We start from the raw sequence: 26,194 nt of genomic DNA on the forward strand, positions 1-26,194 counted from the left end.
TATAGTTACACATACATTTATTATTTACAGAAAAATATTCATCAAAGTAAAAGGGTAAATTAAAAAATTATATTTATTGAACAAAAAGGTCTCAAGCTAGCATTGTTTTTGAATGACGAAGTTTTAAAAAATGATGCTCCTTAAAATCATAGTCATATCAAACATACTAAATTATATAATGTTATATATTATACTATATCATTCGACTATCTATTGAGACCAGGAACGAGAAACAGGTGCCAGAGAGATGGCTCAGTGGTTAAGGCACCTGCCAACAATCTGAGTCCACACCATGGAAGAGAGAACCAACTCCATCAAAGAGTTTTACCATGTAACCCAGGCTGGTCCCCAACCCTCAGTCCCCCTAACCCAGGTGGTTAAGTAATGCAGTTACAGGTAATGTGCCATCTCACTCAGCTAGAAAATATTTTTACTATTTCAAAAATAATAATAAATTGCCTTTACTGTAATGTAATGTAACGTAATATAAATCTATAAAAAGACATTCAAGACGTGCATGAAGAAAATTAGTTATAAATAGATGTAGGGGTTGGCTATTTACAGTTAGAGTCAGCTTTTAAGAAGTCATCTGTTTCCAAAACGATATAGACTCGACAACATTCCCGTTAATACATAAACTATCTGTGGTAGAGAGAAGTTAAAAAGCACTGACTCCTATTTCAGAAGACAGAGTTTGTTCCTAGAACCCATGTGTCACGTAACTCAAAACTGCCTGTAACTCAAGCTGCAGAGGATCTGGGTGCCTCCTTTTGGCTCTATGGATTCTTGCATGCATGTGCACTGACGTGCATGCAGACACAAATGCATACATAATTTTTTTTTAAAAAAAAGATATAATTATCAAGAGCACAACCAGCTAGTATCTTGATGATCAAATCCTAAAACTCACAAAAGACATAAAGCCCAAGAGTGGGCCAGTGTGATGGCTCAGCTGATGAACAGGACTGATAAACTGATGGCAACTTCTGGATCCTAGCAGGTGTCAAGAAAGAGCCAATTCAAGAGAGATGTCTTCTGACCTTCAGCTTGTACACACACACACACACACACACACACACACACACACACTCACACACCCCTACACACACCACACACACCACACAAAACACGCACACAAACACACACACTCACACAAAACACGCACACACTCACACACACACTCATACACACACTCACACACACATACCACACACACTCACACACCACACACACACACTCACACACACACTCATACACACACTCACACACACATACCACACACACACTCACATACTCACACTCACACACACACCACACACACATACACCACACACACTCTCACACACACACTCACACACATACCACATACACACACACACCACACACACACCACACACACACACCACACACACATCCCCCCACACCACACATACACACACTCACACACACAAACACACACACTCACACACACCACACATATACACACAAACACACACACACTCACACACACCACACACACCACACACACACACACAAGGCATACACACACTCACACACATATACACACACCTATACACACACTCATACACACACACACAACACACACCCCCCACACGACACACACACAAACACGCATACTCACACACATATAAATACACACACACACATACACACTGTAAAATTCAAGGATAAGGCTCCTCTGGAAAACAATAATAAGATTATTATGATAACAATGTAATAAGAAGAGTGGAAGGTATCCAGATGTTCCTCAATGCACACTCAAAGAATGCAGCTATTGTTGGACAGAGCAGCGGAGTACAAGACACTTTCAGACCAGAACTAGGAGCAGCAAAGGTGCACCACGGGTCCCCGGGGAGAGGAGAAGGGCTGTCTCACAAACACACAGCATTATTTTGCTCACAAAATAAAAAGAGTCCTTTATGATCTAAGAACTTTCATGTTAAAGGCAAAACTTTTTTTTTAATTAAAGGAAATTAAAGAATATTTTTATCAGTTCAAGGTGGAAAAAGGTTTTCTGAAGGAACTAAATCAAAAGTGAGAAGACTGATAACCATAATTGCATTAAAACGACAACTATGTCGTAACACAAGCAGAAAGATGTTTAAAAGAAAAAACACAGACTGAGAGGAGATACTGACAATGGATATAATTGATAAAGCTCATATAAGTGAAATACTCATAAAATACATATGTATTTATGATTTTTGCAAATTAATAAGCTGACAAAAAATGTCAAGGGCATGAACAGGAATTTCTTCCATTTTTATTAAATTGGGTATTTCTTGTTTACAGTTCAAATGTTATTCCCTTCCCTGGTTTCCTGTCCATCAGCCCCCTAACCCCACCTCCCCTTCTATATGGGTGTTCCCCTCCCCATTCACTCCCCCTTCCACCCTCCCCAACAATCCCGTACACTGGGGTTCCATCCTTGGCAGGACCAAGGGCTTCCCCTTCCCCTGGTGCCCTTACTACGCTATTCACTGCTACCTATGCAGTTGGAGCCCAGGGTCAGTCTTTGGGTAGTGGCTTAGTCCCTGGAAGCTCTGGTTGGTTGGCATTGTTGTTCATATGGGGTCGCAAGCCCCTTCAGCTCCTTCAGACCTTTATGAACAGGAATTTCAAGGAGAAGTACATGTAAACTTTTTAGAAATATATGAAGAAATACCCAATTCATGAATAATTACCATGAAAATCAGGACTAATAAAACAATTTACTTTCAGGTTTGAGTATAAAAGGCATCTAATAAGTCTTGCTCAGGAAGTCAAATGTCTACAATCATTTAGGAAAACAATGTAACCCTGTCTTGCAAAGTTGCAGATTTGCACAATCTATAAACCAGCAGTCCTGCCCTGTGCAAAAGTCTTTGGCAAAAGTTCCTGCATATGTCCTAAAACTAAACCAGACACAAGTCAGAGGACGATGGGTAGGCAAGCATCCAGAGACAATGGGATTCCCTGTCACATTAGATTACTCAACCTGTGGAGAAAGAAAGAAATAGCAACCTGATTGTATCCCAAAGACATCACAGCAAGTGGAAAAAAGGAAGTTATCCAATTCCATCATATCATGATTTCCTATCTATCTCAAAAATAAGTCATATGAAACAGTAATTCATTCCATGCATAGATGACATGGAAATCACTGTCTTAAAAACCTGATAAAGGGTAACATAAAATCCAAGGCATGGTTACTTCCAAACACCGTGATGTTGGCAAGGCGAGTGCTTGGGGGAGGGGAGGAAAACTCAGGTCCATGCAATTATCTAGTACCAGCAGCTATCTAGTGGTAAGCTAAATGCCAATCTTGGTGCCCATTTTGTCTCATATATTGTGTGCTTGTCACACACTGCACATTATTTTATATCTTCTCAAATATATAGAAAGTATTTCTTAAGTAAAATGAAATCTAAACTTGAGTTATATGCATGGCTTGCTACTATTTAAATATAATAAAATTTTGATGTTAATGATACTCACATTTATGCACGATGAACTTACCCATTATGACATCCCTTACCTATTATGATGCTGAAATATCTAGGCAGCTCCTATTGGATCGACTAATGGGACTAGCCATGGTTAGGGTTTAGGTACCAGATTGGGTATATTTCCTTACTAAATGAGTGCATCAGAATTTAAGTTCTCAATATTCTTCCCCTTTGAAAGATTTATCTGACATTAGATGTATTTTTAATGACATTGTCAGAGCTCAAAGGAACTTAGAAATTGGTTGGTCCAGGTCTCTCTCCTTAGGACAAAGACCTCCATCAGTCTTGGTTTCTCAAACACTAAGATGACCACATTTTCTGGATGTTTCTGCTAGTGTAGACCTGCTTCTCTTGTTCCCTAAACCCATTCCTTAGCAGTGAACACTAGACAAGGGAATTCAGGGATGAGCCCCACTGGATTCTTACAGAACTGCAGCTGAGGTGTCTTTCATAAAGAATACGTGGGATGTACTCTCACAAGGAAAATGGAAAGGGAGAGGAAGACGGTATGAGGGATAAAGACACCACTCCTGCTCAGGGAGACAGGAAAGGACACTCCAGGACGGTGGCCTCAAGGGAGTCATCATGAATTAATGAGAAAGCGAACTGCTAGATTCAGACAGAGCGGATCTTCCTTTACTGCACTGGGACTTGTGGAGTGGCCTCTACAACCCCTGGGGATTCACTGAACCCCTCAGGGTTCAGTGCCAGCTGTCTGAAGTCTAGGCCGATGGCTAGGACAGAAATGAGAAGATGACTGTATCTAAATTAGATGGCAACAGACCATTGAGCCTACTTTTGAAAAGGGGAAAATACAGAATGGTTAAAAACAAATGTAATTGAACCTTTTCTTTTTTCTCGAAGGTGAATAAACTCAAGTTGAGTTTTAATAAACACACTCTCATTTTAGACTCTGCGATCTGAATGAATGATTCTGCAGAGACAGTGTCTTGTTAGAAGCCAAGCGTGGTGGCACACATCTGCCACCCGAGCGCTTGGAACCTAGAGGCAGGAGGATGAGAGTTTAAGCTCAGCTTTTGGCTACACAGGGAACTCAAAGCTAAACCAAGCTACCTGAGATCCAGCTTCAAGGACAGAATTGGGGCAGGAGAGATGACTTCAAGGTCAAGAGCTGGTCTCTCAGAGGACCTAAATTCGATTCCGAGCACCCATATGGCAGCTCACAATCCTGAGTAACTTCGAAGCCAAGGTATCGATACCAATGACCTCTTCTGGTTTCCAAGGGTCAGGCATGCATGCGGTACATGGATGATCAAGCAGACAAAATACCTACATACATACAATTTAGAATGACAATTGTGTGAACATTAATACCTTGATAAGATCAAGGACACCACTGTCATGCAGCTGACATACAGCGTATCATCTTTGAGTAGTAAAGTTCACGGTTTTAGACATTAAACCTCGTTACAGTGCTGTCTATATAATGTGACCTCGTGCTATACTGACAGATTCCATGAAGTAGTTTTAAAAAGTAGTGCTATTTTTATTTCAGAAGTTGGCAATGAGAAGGAAACGTGACCTGGCTTCTCTACAAAGGCGGAAGTGCTTCTGTTTTTCCGACTAACAATCACAGAGGGCAAATTCAGAGCTTTCCAGTAAGGTATGCTCTTTTCAAGACACCGTGTGTTTTTTCTAAAGCTGGAGTTTGCTTCCGTAGTAGGAGAGTTCCTTCATAAGGACGAGTGAAGCCTGCATATGGGTTATAACATTTGAAAAGACACTTGAACTTGCACAATTCGTAATTTGTTCTTAAATCATACTTAAACTTTGAATACGTGCGCTGTCTAAAAGAAATCTCATAATTTCACAGTAATTTCCACTCTGTCTGCATAATGATTTCTGAAAGGTCAAAGAGCTTTGTTTCTGATAGTGTTCTCTGTTGAGAATATTTTCAAGGAGTAAAACAATCTTTTCATGGTCAAAAAAAAAAAAACCCTTTAAACATCATATTTTTAAAATTTCATTCTCCTTCAGGTATACTCTACTTCTACTGCACTGTGTAAAAAATGTCTGCTGCTACGCTTCTCTATCGAGCGTCACCCTCTTCTCCTCTACCTTTTCCCCAAGGTTAAATAGACTTGAGGGACCCAACATGATAGGCACTAGGCACTCGTGGCTTCTGATGAGCTTAAACATGCCTGTCTCATTTGATGGCCATGCTGGTAATACTAGATTTCAAACGCAAGAGCAGAATGTAGACTATATCATTAATTTTTATAATGATCGCACATCGAAAAGGTAATATGGCAGCCGCAACTGGCTTAGTAAAAGATACTGATGTCAATTTCATATGCTTCTTCTTACCTTTTTTAGAAAGCTAGAAATTACCTCCGTGTTTCATGCTCTATTTTTGTTGGAGAGTGCCTCGTTGGAACTTCGGGGTGGGGGGTTGTTCAATCCAAATCCCAGTTGCGCCTGTTTTGAATGATCTGGTCACTAAGTAGAATTTGGGAATGATGCTTTCCCTTTTCATTCTGATCAGCTACCGGATTTAGCATGCAGGCCTGAGCCTCAAGCGATCAGCTTTGCCCAGTGCTGACTTGTAAAACTTCCCAGAATTGGTAAATTAGCTGCCTGGTGGGAATAATTGTATTGTATCTGGAATACAGTTAACCGTCAACATTTTTCTTGATTTTATGCTGTCTAGTTTGGTTTTGAACCGAGAGAGGGACATCTGTGGGAAGGATATAAAAATGAGTACTTATGCAATCAATCACCATGTGTCAGCTGCAGCAGGAAACAAACAGCCTTGCCACAGGAAACAGCCACAGGGACACTGCAAGGATTCCCAGACAGGCTTTGGCACAACTTGCAAGCTACTTTATTTCTGGGTCAAACCGAGTAGCACGAAATACCACTTCCCAGCTTTATACTCAGAAAGCGTGTACATACTAAATAAACAGGAAGAAAAGAGGAACGGTAAATACGGTGTCGATAACTTAACACGGTCCTCTCGCTCAATAAACTACCGCGATAGTTGGCAGAGCATTTTACATCCCGATGGGACAAATGTTTACTTCGGTTCTCCCATGTTTCAGACTCCAGGAAGTGTCTCTTACGAATGTCTTAGGAAGGGAAATGAAAAGTGCATGTGTTTATACGCAGGGAGATGTTTTGTTTTCCACTTTTAAAGCAGTTTTATTCTAGTACACGGCAGTGCTCCTCACAGATCTCCCTCACTGGCTACAGAACAAAGTCAAAGACCGGAAGGACCAGCCAGTCCCTCAGGAATGTTTCCACCACTCCAGGAGAGTCAGAAAAGTCACAGGGAAGCAAGATGGAAGCCTGGCGTTCCCAGTGCTGATCAGGTTGGGCATGATTCTGCCATTAGAGCCACCAGATGGTGGCTGGAGACTATGCTAGCTAAAAAGGAGTTTGGTTTTTTTTAAATTTTCAGAAGCAATAGAAAAAAAGAATAATGTGATAATCAAAATATTATTCAACCATTTCTCTTTCTTCCTTCCTTCCTTCCTTTCTTTCTTTCTTTCTCCTTTCTTCCTTTCTTCCTTTCTTCCTTTCTTCCTTTCTTTCTTTCTTGATTGGGATTGAATTCAGATACTTGCACATGGTCATACCCGCACACAGACACTCACATACACTTAATATATATAATTAAAAATAATAAAGCTGGGCATAGGTCTTCCTGGTTGCTGCCGCTGCAGAGAGCCCGTGGGCAGCACCCCACTAGCGAACTTGAGCCTCGGGACCACAGGTAAAACCAACTTTTCTGCTGCAAGAAAGCTACCTGGTGAGCTTGGGACACACGGAAGCAGAATTCCTCTAGGACCAGGCACGTTCTGTGTTTACCGGAAGTCCCACACCCGCGGATCCCGGCCCGCAGCAGCTCTCTGCTCCCAGACCCGGTGAGAGAGAGAGACCTCACCGCCTGGTCAGGTGGGCACTCCTGAGGCTGCAGAGCGGAAGAGAACACCAACACTGTTCACCCCTGCCCACATCCCTGACCCAATAGGAAACTGTATAAGGCCTCTGGGCTCCCGTGGGGGAGGGCCCAGGAGTGGCAGGACCCCTGCCTGAGACACCGCCGGAACCTGAAGGAAACAGACCGGATAAACAGTTCTCTGCACCCAAATCCCATGGGAGGGAGAGCTAAACCTTCAGAGAGGCGGACACGCCTGGGAAACCAGAAGAGACTGCTCTCTGCACACACATCTCGGACGCCAGAGGAAAAAGCCAAAGACCATCTGGAACCCTGGTGCACTGAAGCTCCCGGAAACGGCGGCACAGGTCTTCCTGGTTGCTGCCTCTGCAGAGAGCCCGTGGGCAGCACCCAACTAGCGAACTTGAGCCTCGGGACCACAGGTAAGACCAACTTGTATGCTGCAAGTGACCTGCCTGGTGAACTCAAGACACAGGCCCACAGGAACAGCTGAAGACCTGTACAGAGGAAAAACTACACGCACGAAAGCAGAACACTCTGTCCCCATAACTGGCTGAAAGAAAACAGTAAAACAGGTCTACAGCACTCCTGACACACAGGCTTATAGGGACAGTCTAGCCACTGTCAGAAATAGCAGAACAAAGTAACACTAGAGATAATCTGATGGCAAGAGGCAAGCGCAGGAACCCAAGCAACAGAAACCAAGACTACATGCCACCATCGGAGCCCAATTCTCCCATCAAAACAAACATGGAATATCCAAACACACCAGAAAAGCAAGATCTAGTTTCAAAATCATTTTTGATCATGATGCTGGAGGACTTCAAAAAAGACGTGAAGAACTCCCTTAGAGAACAAGTAGAAGCCTACAGAGAGGAATCGCAAAAATGCCTGAAAGAATTCCAGGAAAACATAAATAAACAAGTAGAAGCCCATAGAGAGGAGACACAAAAATCCCTGAAAGAATTCCAGGAAAACATAAATAAACAAGTAGAAGCCCATAGAGAGGAGACACAAAAATCCCTGAAAGAATTCCAGGAAAACATAAATAAACAAGTAGAAGCCCATAGAGAGGAGACACAAAAATCCCTGAAAGAATTCCAGGAAAACACAATCAAACAGTTGAATGAATTAAAAATGGAAATAGAGCTTTTCTGCCCGCTCCCCCCTCCCCCCCGAGCGCCGCTCCGGCTGCACCGCGCTCGCTCCGCGATGTCAGGCTAGCGCCACTGTCCCCAGCCGTCACCATGATCATCTACCGGGACCTCATCAGCCATGACGAGCTGTTCTCCGACATCTACAAGATCCGGGAGATCGCGGACGGGCTGTGCCTGGAGGTGGAGGGCAAGATGGTCAGTAGAACAGAGGGTGCCATCGATGATTCACTCATTGGTGGAAATGCTTCCGCTGAAGGTCCGGAGGGCGAAGGTACCAAAAGCACAGTAGTCACCGGTGTTGACATTGTCATGAACCATCACTTACAAGAAACCAGCTTCACAAAAGAGGCCTACAAAAAGTATATCAAAGACTACATGAAATCACTCAAGGGCAAACTTGAAGAACAGAAACCAGAAAGGGTAAAGCCTTGTATGACTGGAGCTGCAGATCAAATTAAGCACATCCTTGCTAATTTCAATAACTACCAGTTTTTTATTGGTGAAAACATGAATCCAGATGGCATGGTTGCTCTCCTGGACTACCGTGAAGATGGTGTGACTCCATTCATGATTTTCTTTAAGGATGGCTTAGAGATGGAAAAATGTTAACAAATTGGATCTATCGCCTGTCACCATAATTGGCTGCTGCTTACCATCCATAAAACACCAGGACTTAGGACAAATGGGACTGATATCATCTTGACCTTTTATTTTGACCGTGATTTATTTGGAGTGGAGGCATTGTTTTTTTTTTTTTTTTTAAGAAAAAAAAAAAACATGTCATGTGGGTTGTCTAAAAATAAAGTGCATTTAAATAAAAAAAAAATGGAAATAGAAGCAATCAAGAAAGAACACATGGAAACAACCCTGGATATAGAAAACCAAAAGAAGAGACAAGGAGCTGTAGATACAAGCTTCACCAACAGAATACAAGAGATGGAAGAGAGAATCTCAGGAGCAGAAGATTCCATAGAAATCATTGACTCAACTGTCAAAGATAATGTAAAGCGGAAAAAGCTACTGGTCCAAAACATACAGGAAATCCAGGACTCAATGAGAAGATCAAACCTAAGGATAATAGGTATAGAAGAGAGTGAAGACTCCCAGCTCAAAGGACCAGTAAATATCTTCAACAAAATCATAGAAGAAAACTTCCCTAACCTAAAAAAAGAGATACCCATAGACATACAAGAAGCCTACAGAACTCCAAATAGATTGGACCAGAAAAGAAACACCTCCCGTCACATAATTGTCAAAACACCAAACGCACAAAATAAAGAAAGAATATTAAAAGCAGTAAGGGAAAAAGGTCAAGTAACATATAAAGGGAGACCTATCAGAATCACACCAGACTTCTCGCCAGAAACTATGAAGGCCAGAAGATCCTGGACTGATGTCATACAGACCCTAAGAGAACACAAATGCCAGCCCAGGTTACTGTATCCAGCAAAACTCTCAATTAACATTGATGGAGAAACCAAGATATTCCATGACAAAACCAAATTTACACAATATCTTTCTACAAATTCAGCACTACAAAGGATAATAAATGGTAAAGCCCAACATAAGGAGGCAAGCTATACCCTAGAAGAAGCAAGAAACTAATCGTCTTGGCAACAAAACAAAGAGAATGAAAGCACACAAACATAACCTCACATCCAAATATGAATATAACGGGAAGCAATAATCACTATTCCTTAATATCTCTCAATATCAATGGCCTCAACTCCCCAATAAAAAGACATAGATTAACAAACTGGATACGCAACGAGGACCCTGCATTCTGCTGCCTACAGGAAACACACCTCAGAGACAAAGACAGACACTACCTCAGAGTGAAAGGCTGGAAAACAACTTTCCAAGCAAATGGTCAGAAGAAGCAAGCTGGAGTAGCCATTCTAATATCAAATAAAATCAATTTCCAACTAAAAGTCATCAAAAAAGATAAGGAAGGACACTTCATATTCATCAAAGGAAAAATCCACCAAGATGAACTCTCAATCCTAAATATCTATGCCCCAAATACAAGGGCACCTACATACGTAAAAGAAACCTTACTAAAGCTCAAAACACACATTGCACCTCACACAATAATAGTGGGAGATTTCAACACCCCACTCTCATCAATGGACAGATCATGGAAACAGAAATTAAACAGTGATGTCGACAGACTAAGAGAAGTCATGAGCTAAATGGACTTAACGGATATTTATAGAACATTCTATCCTAAAGCAAAAGGATATACCTTCTTCTCAGCTCCTCATGGTACTTTCTCCAAAATTGACCATATAATTGGTCAAAAAATGGGCCTCAACAGGTACAGAAAGATAGAAATAATCCCATGTGTGCTATCGGACCACCACGGCCTAAAACTGTTCTTCAATAACAATAAGGGAAGAATGCCCACATATACGTGGAAATTGAACAATGCTCTACTCAATGATAACCTGGTCAAGGAAGAAATAAAGAAAGAAATTAAAAACTTTTTAGAATTTAATGAAAATGAAGGTACAACATACCCAAACTTATGGGACACAATGAAAGCTGTGCTAAGAGGAAAACTCATAGCGCTGAGTGCCTGCAGAAAGAAACAGGAAAGAGCATATGTCAGCAGCTTGACAGTACACCCAAGAGCTCTAGAACAAAAAGAAGCAAATACACCCAGGAGGAGTAGAAGGCAGGAAATAATCAAACTCAGAGCTGAAATCAACCAAGTAGAAACAAAAAGGACCATAGAAAGAATCAACAGAACCAAAAGTTGGTTCGTTGAGAAAATCAACAAGATAGATAAACCCTTAGCCAGACTAACAAGAGGACACAGAGAGTGCGTCCAAATTAACAAAATCAGAAATGAAAAGGGAGACATAACTACAGATGCAGAGGAAATTCAAAAAATCATCAGATCTTACTATAAAAACCTATATTCAACAAAACTTGAAAATCTTCAGGAAATGGACAATTTCCTAGACAGATACCAGGTATCGAAGTTAAATCAGGAACAGATAAACCAGTTAAACAACCCCATAACTCCTAAGGAAATAGAAGCAGTCATTAAAGGTCTCCCAACCAAAAAGAGCCCAGGTCCAGACGGGTTTAGTGCAGAATTCTATCAAACCTTCATAGAAGACCTCATACCAATATTATCCAAACTATTCCACAAAATTGAAACAGATGGAGCCCTACCGAATTCCTTCTACGAAGCCACAATTACTCTTATACCTAAACCACACAAAGACACAACAAAGAAAGAGAACTTCAGACCAATTTCCTTTATGAATATCGACGCAAAAATACTCAATAAAATTCTGGCAAACCGAATTCAAGAGCACATCAAAACAATCATCCACCATGATCAAGTAGGCTTCATCCCAGGCATGCAGGGATGGTTTAATATACGGAAAACCATCAACGTGATCCATTATATAAACAATCTGAAAGAACAGAACCACATGATCATTTCATTAGATGCTGAGAAAGCATTTGACAAAATTCAACACCCCTTCATGATAAAAGTCCTGGAAAGAATAGGAATTCAAGGCCCATACCTAAACATAGTAAAAGCCATATACAGCAAACCAGTTGCTAACATTAAACTAAATGGAGAGAAACTTGAAGCAATCCCACTAAAATCAGGGACTAGACAAGGCTGCCCACTCTCTCCCTACTTATTCAATATTGTTCTTGAAGTTCTAGCCAGAGCAATCAGATAACAAAAGGAGATCAAGGGGATACAGATCGGAAAAGAAGAGGTCAAAATATCACTATTTGCAGATGACAGGATAGTATATTTAAGTGATCCCAAAAGTTCCACCAGAGAACTACTAAAGCTGATAAACAACTTCAGCAAAGTGGCTGGGTATAAAATTAACTCAAATAAATCAGTTGCCTTCCTCTATACAAAAGAGAAACAAGCCGAGAAAGAAATTAGGGAAACGACACCCTTCATAATAGACCCAAATAATATAAAGTACCTCGGTGTGACTTTAACCAAGCAAGTAAAAGATCTGTACAATAAGAACTTCAAGACACTGAGGAAAGAAATTGAAGAAGACCTCAGAAGATGGAAAGATCTCCCATGCTCATGGATTGGCAGGATTAATATAGTAAAAATGGCCATTTTACCAAAAGCAATCTACAGATTCAATGCAATCCCCATCAAAATACCAATCCAATTCTTCAAAGAGTTAGACAGAACAATTTGCAAATTCATCTGGAATAACAAAAAACCCAGGATAGCTAAAGCTATCCTCAACAATAAAAGGACTTCAGGGGGAATCACTATCCCTGAACTCAAGCAGTATTACAGAGCAATAGTGATAAAAACTGCATGGTATTGGTACAGAGACAGACAGATAGACCAATGGAATAGAATTGAAGACCCAGAAATGTACCCACACACCTATGGTCACTTGATTTTTGACAAAGGAGCCAAAACCATCCAATGGAAAAAAGATAGCATTTTCAGCAAATGGTGCTGGTTCAACTGGAGGGCAACATGTAGAAGAATGCAGATCGATCCATGCTTATCACCCTGTACAAAGCTTAAGTCCAAGTGGATCAAGGACCTCCACATCAAACCAGACACACTCAAACTAATAGAAGAAAAACTAGGGAAGCATCTGGAACACATGGGCACTGGAAAAAATTTCCTGAACAAAACACCAGTGGCTTATGCTCTAAGATCAAGAATCGACAAATGGGATCTCATAAAACTGCAAAGCTTCTGTAAGGCAAAGGACACTGTGGTTAGGACAAAACGGCAACCAACAGATTGGGAAAAGATCTTTACCAATCCTACAACAGATAGAGGCCTTATATCCAAAATATACAAAGAACTCAAGAAGTTAGACCGCAGGGAGACAAATAACCCTATTAAAAAATGGGGTTCAGAGCTAAACAAAGAATCCACAGCTGAGGAATGCCGAATGGCTGAGAAACACCTAAAGAAATGTTCAACATCTTTAGTCATAAGGGAAATGCAAATCAAAACAACCCTGAGATTTCACCTCACACCAGTGAGAATGGCTAAGATCAAAAACTCAGGTGACAGCAGATGCTGGCGAGGATGTGGAGAAAGAGGAACACTCCTCCATTGTTGGTGGGATTGCAGACTGGTAAAACCATTCTGGAAATCATTCTGGAGGTTCCTCAGAAAATTGGACATTGAACTGCCTGAGGATCCAGCTATACCTCTCTTGGGCATATACCCAAAAGATGCCTCAACATATAAAAGAGACACGTGCTCCACTATGTTCATCGCAGCCTTATTTATAATAGCCAGAAACTGGAAAGAACCCAGATGCCCTTCAACAGAGGAATGGATACAGAAAATGTGGTACATCTACACAATGGAATATTACTCAGCTATCAAAAACAACGAGTTTATGAAATTCGTAGGCAAATGGTTGGAACTGGAAAATATCATCCTGAGTGAGCTAACCCAATCACAGAAATACATACATGGTATGCACTCATTGATAAGTGGCTATTAGCCCAAATGCTTGAATTACCTACCCTAGATCCCTAGAACAAACGAAACTCAAGACAGATGATCAAAATGTGAATGCTTCACTCCTTCTTTAAATGAGGAAAAAGAATACCCTTGGCAGGGAAGGGAGAGGCAAAGATTAAAACAGAGACTGAAGGAACACCAATTCAGAGCCTGCCCCACATGTGGCCCATACATATACAGCCACCCAATTAGACAAGATGGATGAAGCAAAGAAGTGCAGACCGACAGGAGCCGGATGTAGATTGCTCCTGAGAGACACAGCCAGAATACAGCAAATACAGAGGCGAATGCCAGCAGCAAACCACTGAACTGAGAATAGGACCCCCGTTGAAGGAATCAGAGAAAGAACTGGAAGAGCTTGAAGGGGCTCGAGACCCCATATGTACAACAATGCCAAGCAACCAGAGCCTCCAGGGACTAAGCCACTACCTAAAGACTATACATGGACTGACCCTGGACTCTGACCCCATAGGTAGCAATGAATATCCTAGTAAGAGCACCAGTGGAAGGGGAAGCCCTGGGTCCTGCTAAGACTGAACCCCCAGTGAACTAGACTATGGGGGTAGGGCGGCCATGGGGGGAGGGTTGGGAGGGGAACACCCATAAGGAAGGGGAGGGGGGAGGGGGATGTTTGCCCGGAAACCGGGAAAGGGAATAACACTTGAAATGTATATAAGAAATACTCAAGTTAATAAAAAAAAATAAAAAAAAATAATAAAGCTGGGAGAGGGGTGCACACCTTTAATTTCAGAACTCGAGAGGCAAAGGCAGGCAGATTCTCTATGAATTCAAGGCCAGCCTAGTCTGCATAGCAAATTCCAGGACATCCAAGGATATATAGTAAGATCTTGTCTCAAAAATAAAATAGGAAGATAAAATGAGCAAATCTTTTCTTTAAAAGTGTGTGTATATCCCAGTGGCTTTGTTGGGGTGTTTAAAAGAGGCCCAGAGGCTCTCCAAGTGATCCTAAAAACGAATAAAGATTGTGTGGTCTCCAAGATCAAGTGTCCCTGGGTGCACCAGGTACCACTATCTATCCCTTTGCCAGACAACAGAGACACAACAGGGCTCATCCCTCCAGCCCTCTCCACACTGTCTCAGCAGCCTGTACAGGAGCAAGAGAGTGTTGGTATTGGTGTTCTTCCGGCTAGCCAGGGCTTACAAGCTTCTTCTGTCCCAGTGCTCCACATCTATACAGCACCTCTGTCCTAGTCTAGATCTATGAGAAGCCACATGCTACCAAGTCATCCTGGAACCAGATGATAAGGAGAGGAGTCCTTTTTCCCCTTATTCTGAAGTAAGTCACCACCCACCGGTAATAGACACTGGCTTTACACTAAGCATGGCTGACAAGCGTTCAGTAACAACTATTAAGTAACAAATGCAGGGTGGGATGACAGGAGACCAAGAGAACAACAGAGGAGGAGAAAATGCCAGCAACATTCGGTCACCGAAGTTAAAGCATCTGGTTTGAGATTCTACACATTTATATGAACTCGCCTTCTTAGTCAGGGTCTCTATCGCTGAGATGAAACGCTATGATCAAAAGCAAGCTGGGGGAAAGGGGTTAATTTGGCTTCATCACCGAAGGAATTCAGGACAGGACTTCAAACAGAGCAGGAACCTGGAGGCAGGCGCTGATGCAGAGGTCACAGAGGGATGCTGCTTAGTGGTTTGCTCAGCCTACTTTCTTATAGAACCCAGGGATGGCATCATCCACAATGGGCTGGGCCCTCCTCCTCCATCAATCACTAATGAAGAAAATGCCCTACATATGGAACTTATGGAGGCATTTTCTCAATTGAGCCTCCCTCCTTTCAGATGACTCTAGTGTGTGTGTGTCAAGTTGACAGAAGAGTGACCAGCACATTCACTAAGAAATATACAGTAAAATACAATTGAGAAAAGGAAACTAAACAGATTTAAATAGAAGAGTAAGCAAGCTGGTGAGATGGGTCATTGGTCAGAAGTGTGTACTGTACAAGCCTAGTGGCCTCGGTCTACTCCCTATAGCTGTCATGAAGATGGAAAGAGAGACCTGAGTCCACAAAGGTCTTCTCTGACCTCCACACAAGCACCGTGGCATGTACACGAGCACATACATCTACATGAACACTCATAATCAATTAATTTAAAAAGGGAAGGAAACATAGATAATGGAACTATAAATAATCATCTGGTTCTGGATTATCTGGGCACATTTCAAGCCTCACGGCAGGCTACCGCTTCCCTATTCTCAGTCTTTCCCTTGTTTTCCCTTATTTCTTTTGACACCAAGAGTCAAATGCTTAGTAAGTGGTGGTGTGACTGCTGTACTGATACAAGACCAGACAAGCAGCAACACGAGGTCTGGAGGTTGGAAAGACATTTTTAAAGACAGCAAAACACTCAGCTTCTTGAGGGAGTGGTCTGGAGATGGAGCTTAGAATCCTGGCACAGTGAACTATGGTGCGCATGTTCTTAGTGGACCGTCAGAGGCACTCAAGTCCCCAGATGCACAGGTAGGGTACCAGTACTGCTCTTGCTTTGAGCACTATAGCTAAACAGCATAGTTTGCGCAGAGCCAAACTATGAGAGCATAGAAGGCAAGGAACAAGAGGTTCTGTCGAGAGTCACACAAGTGATTATGGATTATGGAAGTTTATGTGATAGGACTAAGAACCCCACATTCATTGCTTGAGACGCCATCCATTCTTGTGCCCTATCACCAAAGAAAGAAGTAACTGCAGAAAACCAATCAAATCAAATCAACCTCCTCGCCTCCTGAATCCCTTCCTTCAAGGGACCAATCCCTCTTCTCTGCCTTAGAATGTGTGGGTAGCTTCCTGCTTCTCGCCTGCTCTAACGTTTTGCATCTCTACAGCATATGAGATTTATTTATTTTTCTATAGTGTGGACATATTGTACCAGCCAAGAAACTTTTAAAATATGAGAATTACCCAACAATATCTAAGACCAAACACCTTTGATGTTCAAACCTTAAGAGAGCTATCAGAAGGTCAAAGTGGTGATTGAAAGTAATTTAGACAATCAGTATGAGGTACTAAAATCCATGACATAAATCCAGTGTATTGAGGGTCTGCCAACTTCCACAATCATGTTTATTCATTTTTTATCACTGCGGGAGCTGGAAAATATATAGAAATACATGGGTTCTGTGCTTCATTCCTTAAAAGCTTATGACTTTATAGAAGACAAAATCTGGTACAGAGAGGCACCAGACTTTAAGGAAACAGTAATTTACAGCTCCATTTGAAAAGTACGTAAATACTTTCAATGAGATTTCCTTCCCGGGAAAACTGTCGTTACTCAGATATAACCAATTTCTGTTTTAGTTTAGACAGCAGGAAAGTAAATATCTCTGTTTAATTACAAAATAAAGCCCAGTCCTGAAAAATTCAATTCCCTGTTCTGTTTAAATCAATGCCTCTGTGTAGGCCTTAGAGGTATCCATCCCATAATGTAGACGCCACTGAGAGTCTAGAAGAGAAGATACAGACACAGACACACAGACACACAGACATACAAACACACACACACACACACACACACACACACACACACACACACACACACACACACTGTAGTTCCAAATAATTCTAAGGTGTTTTGACAAGAGACAATGTACAAAGAGAACTCAGAGGTGTTATATTAACTAAAGGAACACATCAATTGGGATTCGTGCCTCTCAAGGTGGCCTCTGACTGCAGGAGACATGAAGTTTCAACTCAGGGGACAATTGCTATTTATTCAACTTTATCAGTTCCAAAGTGTTTCAATGTGATATGAACCACAGGAAAAGTGGGGGTATGGAACTGAATTAACTTATTTTTAATTTACTTAGAAAGGAACTTCACTTTCAGTGTAGCAAAAATCTGATTTTTGAGGGAGGAAATCAATTTATGCACAATTCTTATCATCAGTTCCCTTGAGGTTAAAACCTTCCATTTTAGAGAAAAACTTAACATATACAACGTTAAAGTGGAGGTGAAATATTTAAAACAGAATGTTTATAGGGAAGGGAAATAGCAGGATGTCCTAAGGAGAGGTGAAACATCCTATATTGCAAGGAAGCTCTCTGAGATAGGAAGTATACAATTCATAGTAGTTTAGGAAGTCCCTGAAACTGGTCAGATTCACTAGGCTCAAGGGTAAAGATGGCCCAGAGAATGCCCAGATATGCTTACCTACCTGGGAGAAGCAGAGATCATCTGACATGCTAACAAGGCTCTCAGGTGAACTAAACTACAAAGAGGGGGCTCAGACCATCCAAGCCACCGAAAAAGAACACCATCCAACCCCAATGAGCTGCTTACAAATTGTGCAATAAGCTTTAGACCCCCGGCTTTGGTGAGTTGTCACCCACGCTGAGCCATTTCTGCTCCTGTAAGTAGCCCCAATAACACTCCTTGGCTCACCGAGTTAGACATTGATAGTATCTGCACTTAGTCTGTCACCAATGTCTTGTCTGGGGTGAAATCTCCCCAGGAGTACTGTTACACAGCAATAATGTAATATTGTTCTTTTCTAGAGTGACATTTTAAGAACATGTGCAACATTCTTAAAAATGTAAAACTATCTTATCATGATTTTAATTCATTTTCTCTCCTTTTTCAAAAGCCAATGTCTCAATCTATAGCTTAGACTAAGCTTGAACTCTCTGCCCTCCTGCCTGAGCCTCCCACGTGTGTGCTTACAAGTTTGTGCTTTCACAGACACTGTGGTTTAAGCATGTATCTGGAATTGTACAAGTAAAATTTCTAAAAAATCTTCCTTACTAAATTCAGGGTACCCTTTAGTGGTCTTGTCATTTTGTTAAAGAGACCTATAATTAGTAGTATCTTAACTGACAGCACATGAAAGCCTCATTTACAGTTTTAATAAAATATTTAATCAATAAACCTCTGTCTGAAACTTTACATGGTGCATGATGCTGGAATGCATGTTTTACAAACATGGTAAGCATATGTCCACGAACTGGAGTTCTTAGAAAAATACTGTGGAAACTGACCCGATCACAGAGTTTACTCTATTAATAATAAACAAATATACCAGATGAAAAAATAGAATGCTTACATCATGCACATTTTAAAATATAAATGTATAAAGAATCAGGATTTATAATATTCCTGTAGATTAAAGTGAAAATGTAATTAAGAAGGCAAGAAATTCAATGTCTATATTTAGTAATTTGTACAGCGTTCCTAAGATTTGTACAGCAATCTTTTATTATAGTTAGCAATTAGTAATTTAAACAGGAAAATATTTTTCTGAGGACATCTGGGCTCTGAGTAGTTTAAAAACACTTGTTAAGGCTCACATGGCCTCTCCTTGGTGGAGAAGGAGTCTTTAGGCTTTGCCTGGTCCTCAGCTTGAAGCTACTCACAGCTTGGGGTTGGAAGCCTTCTCAACCAGCAGTTGAGGGAAGCCAGTATAGATCTCTGTAACCATGCTTGTGAATATCTGCCTCTCCAGACCCTTGGGACTGCGGACCACCTAATGTGAGCATTAAAATGGTTCTAGGTGTAGGAGCACAGTTCAGTAGAACATTGCCTGGCATGCACAAGACCCTGGGTTCAATCTCTAGGACTTAAAAAAATCTAAATTAATGTTAAGATCATAGCTCTCTATAGTAATATGAGGATCACAACACGAGGTGCAAGACAGTGTGATGGTGCAGGTCTGTAATCCCAATACTTTGGAAGCAAAGGCGGGAGAATCAGCAGTTCAAGTTCACTTTTGGATAGATAAGAATCTGAAGCAAGTTTGACCTCTTGAGACATTCTAAAAACTAAGAGGAAAAGAGAATTGTAAGTGCAGTACAGAATGAGAAGAAGAGAGATAGTTCAGGAACCCAGAGCCTAAAAGGTTTCCCCAGTTTCTTTGAAGATTGTGAAGAGCATGGTGATGAGAGGTATACTAACTAACATCTTGGTTACTGACAAGCTTTAAGAAACATTATGTCAGACATGCAAACCGTTGATTTTATTGGCGACTTTTAAAGGGTATCTCGCTTTGCTTTCGTGCTACGATTTATCGTCACGTCATTAATCAGCCGAGGTTGTCGGAGTGTTTAGGGTTCAGGTTTACTTTTATCTGCACAATTTTAATTTCGTTAGATCTTATGTCAGCGAGAGACTTCCTTGTCTGGCCTCTTCGGTGTCCAAATTTACACTTATTTCTCATGACTTGTTCATCGTCTTCTATGGGTCTTCGGACATATTTAAAGCGATCCTTGAGGGCTCGTTTCCATAAAAACTGTATAAAATAATAAAGCAGGCCAATCAGTCTTTAAAGGGCTTCGTATAGTCCTGTAGAACAATACGATCTTTGTATGTGACCCTTAGGGTTGAAATAGCTTTCATCGTATTAGAATAGAAGCAATGATTCAATCTTTAGATTTATCCTTGCAACAGTTCTGTGTTCAAACTGTAGTCCCTCAATTAGAGCTAAGAAACCAAAGCAGCAAAAACAAACAACAAACACCAAACAGAACCCAACCCAACCAGTGTACTTATCTTCTTGGGAGCGTACAGAGCCACTAAGAAGAAAACATTAGTCAGAGGTTTGGCATCTAGCCATTGCCATCGCTAGTCTCATGGCTCAAGTCCCAGCAGTCCTTGGTCTTTAGAAACCTCTGTAGCCTAGCTTGGGAAGATTCAGATCCAGTACTAAAGCTACTCTGCACTAACCAGATACCTTCCAGTAAGTAACTCCTTTAGCCTAGGTTCTTCGGCTACCAAATGGAGCAGCATGATCTTTCCTGTCAAACGTGCATATGTGTGTGTGTGTGTGTGTGTGTGTGTGTGTGTGTGTGTGTGTGTGTCTGTGTCTGTGTCTGTGTCTGTGTCTGTGTCTGTGTGTCTGTGTGTCTGTGTGTCTGTGTGTGTAGCTGCTTATTCAGGGGCACATCCTATGTGTGCACATGCATATGAAAGCCAGAGGTCAATCAGGGTTTTTTGGTTTTTTTTTTTTAAGAAGCCACCTACCTTGGTCTCTCACTGGCCTGGGGCTTAATGATTAGGCTGGGCCTGCTGCAGGGATCTGTTTGTCCCTTCTTTCTCAGCACTGAGATGGTAAGAATGCATGTGTTATCATGCTATTTACGTGGGTGTTGACTTTCAAACTGGAGTCCTCATGCTTATTAGCAAGCACTTTGCTGACTGAGTTGAGGGAGAGAGACAGAGAGAGACAGAAATAGAGAGAACACTCCTAAACTGTTTTTAATGATGCTGGGTAGTGGTATAAGATCATGCCTTTAATCCCAGTCCTTGAGAGGCAGAGGCAGGTGGATCTCTGAGTCTGAGGCCAGCCTGGTCTCCAGAGCCAGTTCCAGGACAGTCAGTGAAACATAACGAAATCCTTTCTCTAAAAACCAGAAGAGGTGAGGAGGGGAAGAGAGAGCATGAATCTTGGGAATAGCTACTTGTGGAAGATACTTACAAAGTGTTATTCCTAAAGCATCTTGGCATCTGACCAGTTATATGGAGGCGTTCCACAGGCTCAGTCTGGGGCTTCCTTATGCTTTGATTAAGTTCCTAGGCATGAGTGACTCAGAGATGCTCTGTTATATCCCCCAGGCTTGGATGTTCTGCTGTTGCTGTCTTATACCGACAGCACAAAACCAGTAGATAGCTTGTGGTTTTCCTCAGTCCTGACATGACCTAGTTCAGATCACTTTGTGTTTTCTACAGTTCAGAAGGGACAGGAGCTCTGCTGCACCCATAGCCATCACCTGCTTGGAGATCGTGGAATGGACAACTCTCCAGCCTTTCCTCACACATCTCTCAAACACAAGTCGATCAATCATGTGTGCTTGTCCATGGGCCTACTCACTCACATGAGTACCTGCTATGTTGTGAGTACCTGCTCTGTGCTTTGCCCTGTGAGCTAATCACATAACAGTATGAGTAGGTGGATTCAGTGGAAAACAACCGTTCTGGAGCACAGCCATCGCCCATTCCTAGAGTCTCCAGCTAAGGAGGTGAGAAGTCCCACACAGACGCAGCTTTCTTAATCATTCTGAAATCATGTGCTCCTTATGACATGACATAGTCTGCAGCCTTGTGTTGCAAACCCAAATATAATCCTCAGGAGACATCTGAAAAGTAAAGTGTGTGCATCATCTTACGTGATGTAGGGGAAAAAACCAAAAACACAACAACTTGACCAAAAGAGTAAAAACTGGGGAAAACAAAACAAAGCAAAAGAGACAAAGAGACTAAAATTAGAAAGAAAGAAAAAAAATCCAGAAACAGAAGAATCAAATACCATGCATAATATGGAGTGTATGGGACACTATGCGAACTATTATTAATTTTCATGGGCATAAAAATAGTAATTTTGCTATAGAGGAAACTGTCATGTTAAGGTCTTTGCTAAAGGTAAGGTTCTGCGGTAGTGAACCTACCTAAAGTGTACAAGGCTCTGCATTCAGTTCTCAACATGGTGAAATTAACCATGAAAGCAATAACAACAGCAAAAAGAAGTTTAGAGTAACTTGTTTCTAAACTTGTTTCTAATCATGTACCACAAACAACATGCAGGAAGAAGATAAATACCGCAAAATCTTATCAGCCAATGAACCTGAAATAGTATGTGAATGCTCCTTGCTTCTCCTCCCCAAATTCATGATATTTGAAGACATTTGCTATAGGTAGCGTGGACAGGAAGCCACACACACCTAGTGGGCTCCAAGGGTCCTGCTCACTGTCCCATGATGCTCATGAGGATTCGAGCCACAGAGAACTAGAAGTTATCTAGCACCAAATGTAACTGTGTGAAGAAAAATCTTGGTCTTGAATACCTACATAAATCACTGTGTAAATCTGAAAAATTTCAAGACAGTTTAAAAAAAAACAGCTTTAAAAGTAACCAAATCTCTCTTCTACTCCTTTTCTTCTTCATTCTCTTTCACACACACACACACACACACACACACCCCACAGGCTGCTCTCTCACAGTTCTTGGACATTTTCTACATCATGCAATTCTCATGAGCATAACTTTATATAAAGATGTGGTGAGAGTTTGGGTAAATATCTATTTATGCACCAGCCTCCTCCACATATCCTTAGGTGTGCAAACGAGGCTACAACTGCTAAGCTATTTTCCACGTCTCTATTATATTTACATAGTATCTGGGAAAATGTGTAGATTAAATGCTTGCAAGAGTCCACGGAAGCACACAGGGCCGTTAGTCATTACTTTGTAAGGAATCTCACTCCAATAACCATAGATGTAGTTCCAAATGTAATTGGATGGCTTAGCAAGTGAAGGAACGAGTAGCTAAGTCTGATGACCTGAATTTGATTTTCAGGACCTACACGATGGAGGGGGAGGGAGGAGTGCACAGAGAGAAAGAGACAAAGAGACAAAGAGAGAGACAGACAGAGGAAGAGACACAGACAGAGGAAGAGAGACAGGTAGAGAAACAGAGAATAGAATTTAAAAACACAGCTGTTAATTTGCTTATATGTGTAAGACTCACTGGAAAGACTCTCCTTTATTTATTTTCAAGTATCTTTATGCTCCCTGGAATATATGAAACAATGTGTCAGGTAAGACTCATCTCACATGGGGAACGATGACACGAAAGCAATCTGTTCACGTTCACTACAAACGCACCACCTCGCTCCTGACTACACAGCACAGTGTCAGAGGCTGAAACTGAGGATGTGGGGTTTACAGAGATAGAGACCTGCCTGAAATGCTGTACACCAGGGCTCTGATCAGAAGGCCAATGTTATATTGTATCTTGATATAGAAGAAGCACTGAGGGTCAGTATTTATTACCCATGATGCTATGACTGGAGATAACAGAACCCTAGATTTTTGTTGTTTCTTGGTTACACTATTTTAGTTTTAGTAAGGGAAAAATTGGGTCATTTTATAGCACACTGTACATTCAGAAACACAATTTTTTAAAATATGGTGGCATCCTTAGTGAGCAAGAGTAGTTGTTGTTTCCAGATATGTGATGCCACATCTTTTCTGAGTTTGGGGGGGGGCTAGGGGGGAGGTAAACGAGAGACATTAAGGCCTTCTGTCATTCCAAATCTTCCGATCTTGTTTATCTATATTAAGCCTTTACCTGGAAATGGGAAAGTGATAGATAGAAAGGGAAGAGGAAAGAAGAGGAAAAAAAGGAGAGAATGATGGGGGAGGGGGAAGCTCCTTGCCTGTATATAGTTGAGATAGTGAGATACCGGATCTGTATCATGTTAACCACATTTACCAAAGTGGGTTTGGCAGTAAAGACAGGAGTAGCAATATATCTTCAGGTCCACAGAACTACAGTTTCTCATGGTTGTTTCTTACATCATACTTTCCTGTCATGAACATTCAACTCTTTGTTACAATTTTAGTGCTTTTTAAGTGCATAGTGTAATAACATTGGCCCATTTCCTTTGTTACAAGGAACACATGAAGATGTCCCTCTTGTTTTGCCTGACACGGCACCAGGCTCTTGGTCCTCCTGTCCCAGCCTGACAAATGCTAATGTCTGTTGTATGCCCATGCTTGAGCAAGGGTCAACCCCTGCTCTCCATTACAGACTCTGGAACCTTTTGAAAGCCTTGGTGTCAGGATCTGTCTTCACATTATTTAACTCAGAATCTCTGGGGCTCCTGAAGGAGAAACACCAGGAAACTGTTTTGTAGAGCATCTTTACAGTCTACCTAATCCAAACAGCATGAAATGGAGGAAGAGAAAGAGGAGGAGGAAGAGAGAGGAGGAGGAGGAGGAGGAAGAGGAGGAGGAGGAGGAAGAGGAGGAGGAGGAGGAGGACAAGGCCTTCAAGAGCTTCAAGAAAATTTTCCTATGATTAGATCAGAAAGCAAATAACTATCCATCATCTACCACTCTGATGCAGCCGTGTTCTCCTTCTGGGCACTTTCAGTCACACAGGAGCTCTCAGATGGCTTTAGGAGAGGGACAGAAAGATGGCAACTCACAGCCGAAGGCAAGAGAGAAGAGAGTGCTAAGAAAAAAAAAAGGAAGGTGCATGTGGAAGCTGAGAGAGAGAGAGAGAGAGAGAGAGAGAGAGAGAGAGAGAGAGAGAGAGACGGAGACAGACAGACAGATGGACAGACAGACAGACAGGCAGAGAGACACAGAGACATAGACACAGAGATAGAGACACAGAGACAGAGACAAACAGATGGACAGAAGGACAGTCAGAGAGATACAGATACATAAACACACACACACACACACACACACACACAGAGAGAGAGAGAGAGAGAGAGAGAGAGAGAGAGAGAAACAGATTCAATTCTACACAAAGAACTAAGCTTTGTGTAGTTCTTTATAAGCTAAGAAATTCTGTGAGTGGGAGAAATCATCTTTCCCAGGAAAAAGACCAGCAGTTGGTTATTCAATACCAAGTGGACAGCCACCAAAGCATATACATGAGAGCAGTGGACAGACTGAGCAGTCATATTTAGGAACATATATTCATATATAAATATGAATGTGGAACAATAAAAACGAGGCCATGAATCTGAAAGTTTAAGGAGTATATGAAAAGGTTTTGAGGGAAGGAAGGAATAAATGATATAATTATAACCTTAAAGATAAAAGAAAAATTAAGAAAATGAAGATATTAGAGTCAGAGAGGAAAATGGAAAACTCTTATCTCAAATGGATTGAGATGAACGGGATGGTGGGCCCACATAGTCACTTACAAAGCCACAGCCGTCCTCATCCAGGAAAGGGTGAGCCTGCAGCAGAGCATTGACCACATCGTTGTACTGCTGGGTGGTGGGGTACCTATTTACCGCAACAGATAAGACGGAGTTCATTTCCAGCAGCCCCCAGTTAAAGCACACACAGGTTTCTAAGCTTTCTCTTACCATAGTGTCCCTGACTCTCTCTCCATGTGTGTCTGTGTAATGTGTGTGATGTGTGTGTATGTGTGGAGTGTGTGTGTATGTATGTATGTGTATTTGTCTGTATGTGTTATGTGTTAGTGTGTGTTCTCTCTCCCTGTGTGTGTGGAGGGTGTATGTGTGCATGTGTGTGTGTGTGTGTGTGGGTGTATGTGTGTTAGTGTATGTTGTGATGTTATGTCTATGTATATGTTAGTGTGCAT

The 26,194-nt window shown here is 41.5% G+C and overlaps 3 protein-coding genes across 3 annotated transcripts in view; 2 read left to right on the forward strand and 1 right to left on the reverse strand.

The window, feature by feature from the left end:
* The window catches only part of Rbs10l2 (ribosomal protein S10 like 2), a 159,912-nt gene extending 150,565 nt beyond the window's left edge, over positions 1 to 9,347 (forward strand). Inside the window, exon 2 of the mRNA XM_039095520.2 lies at positions 8,554 to 9,347. The gene's annotated coding sequence lies outside the window, so the exon portion shown is untranslated. The remainder of the gene's footprint in view (positions 1 to 8,553) is intronic.
* The window catches only part of Samd3 (sterile alpha motif domain containing 3), a 47,467-nt gene continuing 23,235 nt past the window's right edge, over positions 1,963 to 26,194 (reverse strand). The window contains exons 6-8 of the mRNA NM_001172116.2: positions 25,788 to 25,872; positions 20,191 to 20,358; positions 1,963 to 4,243 (exon numbers count right to left, since the gene is read on the reverse strand). Of these exons, the coding sequence (NP_001165587.1) occupies positions 4,232 to 4,243; positions 20,191 to 20,358; positions 25,788 to 25,872 (265 nt within the window). The 3' untranslated portion in view covers positions 1,963 to 4,231. The remainder of the gene's footprint in view (positions 4,244 to 20,190; positions 20,359 to 25,787; positions 25,873 to 26,194) is intronic.
* Positions 8,679 to 9,414, forward strand: Tpt1l3 (tumor protein, translationally-controlled 1 like 3). Its single transcript, XM_039099022.2, has one exon. It carries the CDS (start codon positions 8,679 to 8,681, stop codon positions 9,195 to 9,197), a length of 519 nt encoding a protein of 172 aa, XP_038954950.1. The 3' UTR covers positions 9,198 to 9,414.

Source organism: Rattus norvegicus, chromosome 1 (genome assembly GCF_036323735.1).
Source record: "Rattus norvegicus strain BN/NHsdMcwi chromosome 1, GRCr8, whole genome shotgun sequence".
NCBI classification, from domain to species: Eukaryota; Metazoa; Chordata; class Mammalia; order Rodentia; family Muridae; genus Rattus; species Rattus norvegicus.